General features: G+C 40.5%; 1 protein-coding gene across 1 annotated transcript; it reads right to left on the reverse strand.

Moving 5' to 3' along the window:
• Positions 1-4,438: 4,438 nt before the first annotated feature.
• LOC141283828 (trace amine-associated receptor 4-like) lies at positions 4,439-5,461 on the reverse strand. The gene has a single exon (XM_073817147.1). It carries the CDS (start codon positions 5,459-5,461, stop codon positions 4,439-4,441), a length of 1,023 nt encoding a protein of 340 aa, XP_073673248.1.
• Between the last annotated feature and the right edge of the window lie 514 nt (positions 5,462-5,975).

Consider the following 5,975-nt stretch of genomic DNA (forward strand, 5'->3'; position numbering starts at 1 on the left):
TCGTAAATACTCCGGGAAAAAACGCCTAATCTTCGACATGTCCTTGCCTCACTCCACTGTTTATGCTAGCGTCAACAAATGCATTCCATCCGAACCGTTTTCGCTGTATTATGCCTTGGTCGACGACGCAATTCAGCTAATCAAGTTAGCCGGTCACGGCGCATGGCTGGCCAAAGCGGACATTACCGACGCTTTTAAAATAATGCCTATTCACCCGGCAGATTGGCCTCTCTTCGGAGTTAAGTGGGAATCAAAATTCTATTTCGCTGTTAGACTCACCTTCGGCTGCAGGAGCAGCCCCCAAATTTTTAATCGTCTATCTGAAGCACTGTGTTGGATCTTGTTGAATATCTGTAAGCTGCCTTTCGTGTTACATTTGCTCGACGATTTTCTGTTAATCGACTTCCCTTCTTCTGAAAGCTTCGTGCTCGATACTCTTAGACAAGTCTTTTGCGACATAGGCGTTCCTCTGTCAGAGGAAAAAACAATCGGTCCCGTTACACGTCTCGAATTTCTCGGCATAATTCTGGACACTATTAAGATGCAAGCTTCTCTTCCACACGAAAAACTCGTCCGAATCAGGTCCGTTATGGAATCGTTCCTCACGTCTCGCTTAACATCCAAACGTGACATGCTTTCTCTTCTCGGCCATCTCAACTTTGCAATGCGAATCATTCCACAAGGTCGGTCCTTCATATCTCGCCTGCTGTTTTTGGCTCATTCAGTTGAAAATTTAAGCGACTCGCTTCTCCTCGATGACGGTTGTTTTTCAGACCTTAGATTTTGGTCTCATCTTCTAAACAACTGGAATGGCATTTCCTTCTTCTATAACGACGTTTCCGAATCATCCAACGCTCTAGATCTATATACCGACGCAGCCCTGTCTATTGGTTTTGGGGGATTCTTCCAAGGGCAGTGGTTCGCAGAAAAGTGGCCTCACGATTTTGTCGATTTCATTCAAAATTCCACCTCGTCCGCTCTCTATGAAATCTACCCTATCGCGGTTGCTAGCGTTCTTTGGGGCTCAGCTTGGTCACGGAAACATATTACCCTGTTTTGCGACAACGAAGCCACTGTCCACATCATCAACAAAGGTCGTTCGCATTGCCCGGCTATCATGTCTATTTTAAGACGTATAACTTGGCAATCCGTGACCCACAATTTTATTATCAAAGCCGAACACATTCCAGGTCACTTTAATGTTTTAGCTGACGCTCTCTCGCTCTCGTTTGCAGGTATTCCGACGTCTTTGCCCAACGGCCAACAAGGATCCAACGCCGTGCCCCACGCTGCAACAAATTCTCTTGAATTAAACAGGCCTCTGGATTTTAACAACCTTTTAAATTCTGCCAAATCGTACATCGCCAAAGGCGTAGCACCGTCAACTCTCAAAGCATACCACTCGGCTTGGTCCTGGTTCACTATGTTCTGCTTAACCTATCAAATTCCGTTTTTTCCCATTTTAATTTCGACCGTGTGCGCTTTCCTCACATACTGTTTTGAATCACGCCGACTTAATATTTCAACTATACGTAAAATTCTGGCTGGCGTTCAATTCCACGCAAGATATAATAACCCTAATTGCCCCAGCTTATTTTCGTCCCCTTCCATTCGATTACTTCTCAAGGGTATGTCAAAATCCGCGTTCAAAGCTAGAGATAAACGTCAGCCTATCACACTCCGCATACTTCAGACCTTAGTCTTAAAACTTCGTAACGGCTTATTCGACAACTATTCCAACGCTCTGCTCGAAGCTACGTTTTTAACGGCATTCTTTGGTTTCTTGCGCATTGGTGAGTTCACTTCCGATAGTAATCGTTTCGATCCAACAAAAGATTTATCATTTCAAGATTTACATTTTTCACCTAATTACTTTTCACTGTTGCTTAAACACTCAAAATCAGATTCCCACGGGTCCGGTGTCACAATTTCAATTTCAAAAATAAATAACTCTCTATGCCCTTTCGCTTCTATGCTCAACTTTCTCAAAATACGGCCGCGCACTTCTGGTATCTCACCTCTTTTCATTCTTTTAAGTGGGTTTCCCATGACAAAACGGTGGTTTAGAATTCATCTGTCAACCACCTTGACAGCCGCTGGTCTTTCACCCGCTCTTTATACTAGCCACTCTTTCCGCATCGGCGCTGCCACTACCGCAGCTGAACGTGGGGTCCCAGAGCCTACCATCAAACAGCTCGGAAGATGGTCTTCTTCGGCATACGAAACGTATATCAGATCAGATTTTCATAAGGTCCTGGATGCACAGCAGTCTCTCACATCATGAAGGTACGTTGAATTCGCTAGCTACTGGTGGTGGTTTTACGTCGAATTCTTTTGTGTTACTTATCGTGGTTAAAGTTACCAAAAGTCAATCATGCTTTTACTTATCGTCGCTGTTATAGCTACAACTAATAAGACGTCTTTGCATTTTCTTTATTATACTAACTTTCGTAATCTTATAGACTAAGCCTAGACTATAATCAGCAACCTAACGTCAGCGGCAATAACGGCTCGAAGCCGTCCGCTCCTTTATGTTTATCTTCACTAATTTATCTGACCTAGCGCGGTCCTTCCTCAAGCCTGTGCGGCTTAAACAGCCAGTCGTGGCATCATTATTGGGCGCTAATCACCGAAAGCCAGTCGTGGCATTGTTATTCACCGAAAGTCAGTCGTGGCTTTTTATTAGCTTTTATTATCAATAACTCACTCTTACAATATGTCATTGGATTATTTTATTATCCACGATAAGCCTTCAATACCGAGGCTCGACGCCCGTCCCGGCTTACACTCATTGCCTATCGCGGCACGCTTATTTTCCCAAGACCTAACGTGGTCCCTCACATCAAGCCAATCGAGGCTATACGGCCAGTCGTGGCTTTAAAAGTTCGGAACTTGCTCGAACGACCAGTCGTGGCTTAACCGTGAGAGCCTATCGTGGCTCCAGCTAGCAAAGTCAATCGTGCCCATATTACTTTTACTAAGAACAACTATATCATTACTAATTATTATCAATATTGTTTTAATGAATCAGATCTTTAAAATTAAGCCAATCGTGGCTTTCTACCTATCGCGGATTGCCTTCCTTCCTTTTGACCTAACGTGGTCTTTTTAAGACATCCCTGCATAGCCTATCGTGGCTATTAGGAGCCAACCGCGGCTTCTTATATTTAACTAACACGGCTTCCCCTTTTACGCAATTGTAACCCTTCTATTTATCACTCGTACTTCGGGCTCATTTTCTTTGGGGGAAGGCTCTCCCCTGCCTTCATCTTCAGGCAGGAAATGCAGTCTACCTCAGTCACAGATTAAGGATGGAGCCCACGCCAAAGAAACCATTAACCCTTTCTGTCTTATTCATTCAAATAAATTTTGTTCAAATTTCTATCGCCTCAGAGTCTCTCTGGTAGAAATGAAAGCTTTAGCATAAAGTTCTACCAGGATGACTCTAATTCATGATTATCTCGACAACCAATAGCAGCTTGACGCCTCGAATAAAAGACCAAAACTTACTCTTTCATTCCGCTGCCCCTAGGTGTCGTATCCGAAGTTCCCCTCCATCCTCCCCACCACCACCAGGTTGGCTACCATCCATACTACATGGGGGAAGGCTCTCCCCTGCCTTCATCTTCAGGCAGGAAATGCAGTCTACCTCAGTCACAGATTAAGGATGGAGCCCACGCCAAAGAAACCATTAACCCTTTCTGTCTTATTCATTCAAATAAATTTTGTTCAAATTTCTATCGCCTCAGAGTCTCTCTGGTAGAACTAATTTTCTCAACACATCTTTGATTAATTTTGTCCAGCATTTATTTTGCAAGCTGTCTGATGTTTGAGTTTATTTCAATTAATTCAATCCAAGTAAATGAAACACTTACAAGATGTCACCAAAATCACTCTGTCTCTTTTAAATCTATCAGAAAATGATGTAAGTGTATCGAATTATATAGAATAGTATCGAATTATATCGAATCGTATCGAATCGTATCGTTGGCAAAATATCGTGATATATATCGTATCGTGAGCTGAATATCGTGTATCGTATCGTATCGTGAGATTAGTGTATCGCTACAGCCCTATCCAATCTTGATTATGTTTTTCTAAAGGGATCTTTTTAATGCAAAAAAACATTTTCTTGTTTTATCTACTTTATTTCTGAATTAGCTTAGGCTGATGCGTAACACTGCACTACATTTAAATTAGGAGTGAAGCTGCATTTATAATTTCTAGTTATAAGGAATGTTAAAGAATAACATCACAACTTTCAGTAATAGTTTCAGATATAGTTAACATTTTTTTCTCAAAAGTTGTAAAATCATATTTATATTTTCTGATTGTTCAAAATATAATTGCAGATAAAAGCATTTAAGTTAATGAGAGAAAGAAAATGTGGATTAAGATGCATAACATCATAACCTGATATAAAAAAAAAAACATATGTTTATTCAAATGGCAAGGTGCTTGAGTCACTTAAGCCATAAATACAGGACGATATGAGAATTTTGAAGGCCTTCTGAAAGCAAGGATAGAAAAATCCATAGATCAATGGGTTACAAGTGGAATTTAAGTATCCAAACCACACCAAAGCATCAAAAACAACACCAGGAGTCACAAAATTAAGGATGGAGTCAATGAGAGCTGCGATAAAAATAGGCAGCCAGCAGAACAAAAAAACACCCATGACAATGGCCAGAGTTTTAGCCGCTTTTCTCTCTCTGTGAGCAGAGCTTTGGCTCTTCATCCCTCCAGTCACTCTTTCTGACATAACCTTTGCATGCTTTTGTGCAACATGGAAGATTTTCAAATACAGGGAGCTCATGATCATCCCGGGAAGGAAAAATGTTAGTATTGGACATATAATACCCCACTGTTTGTTAAAAAACAAAACACAACTTCCCACACAGTAAACCTGCATGATAAACGACTCCAAACCCATTTTGTTTACACCTGAAAACACAATAGAAAAATTGTAGAGAAATGAAAACAGCCATATTAAGGTAGTAAAAACAGTCACAGTGTTGTTTGTGACCCTTATTCTATATCTCAGAGGGTCACAAATGGCCCAGTACCTGTCAACAGATATTAAAATGAGATGCAGTATGGAGGAGCTACAGAAGGTCATGTCTAAACTAGAATTAACTTTACACATGATATCTCCCAGATACCAGCAGCCTTCAACAGATCGCACCATGCTGTACGGCATGACCAAAGAGCCCAGCAGACAGTCACTGGCAGCCAGAGAGCGAACGATCAGATGAGTTGGAGACTGAAGCTGTTTGAAGTGAGAGATGGAGATGATGATCAACAAGTTCCCAAAAACTGTTGTGAGGACCATCAGTACAATGAAAACATACATCGCCACTTTAACTACAGTGAGACGCTGCAGTTTCAGACAGGAGTTTGGCAGGAGTGGATAGCAGAGAAACATATTTTCAAAGTAAATATCAGTCTCATTTAAAGTCATCTCATTTACCTTGGATGCTAAAAAGATTTTCTTTGTAATCATAAAAAGGCTGAGAATTATATACATAAGTGTTAAAAGTAGGGATGCACCGATCATGATTTTTCATGGCCGATTCCGATACCGATTTTTTACAAGCAAGCTGGCCGATTCCGATACCGATTTCCGATTTTTTTCAAAAACAAGAAGTTATGCAAGTAAACAACATAAACAACATGTTTATTAAGTATTTAACAGGCCAAACTGGCTTTGGCTATTGAAACAATAGCATCTGACATCTGAAATTAAATAAATAAAAAAATATTTAATTAAATACAGTTTAATAAGTAAAACATGTGCTTTTAGTAAAGTAAAACAGTAAGCCAACAGGCATTCTAATGTAAAATAATAATAATAATCATTCTTAACAGAACAGACTTTTATTTTTGGCTTTTCAAAAGTAGATGCTTGTTTTTTGTTTGTTTGTTTTTTTACAAAAAGAAGCATCTCAGCTTTGTCACAAGTGAGTCTGTTTCTT

Source organism: Garra rufa, chromosome 13 (assembly GCF_049309525.1).
Source record: "Garra rufa chromosome 13, GarRuf1.0, whole genome shotgun sequence".
Taxonomy (NCBI): domain Eukaryota; kingdom Metazoa; phylum Chordata; class Actinopteri; order Cypriniformes; family Cyprinidae; genus Garra; species Garra rufa.

Coding starts and splice junctions, on each gene's coding strand:
- LOC141283828 (XM_073817147.1), bottom strand. CDS start 5,461: ATGACTTTAAATGAGACTGATATTTACTTTGAAAATATGTTTCTCTGC.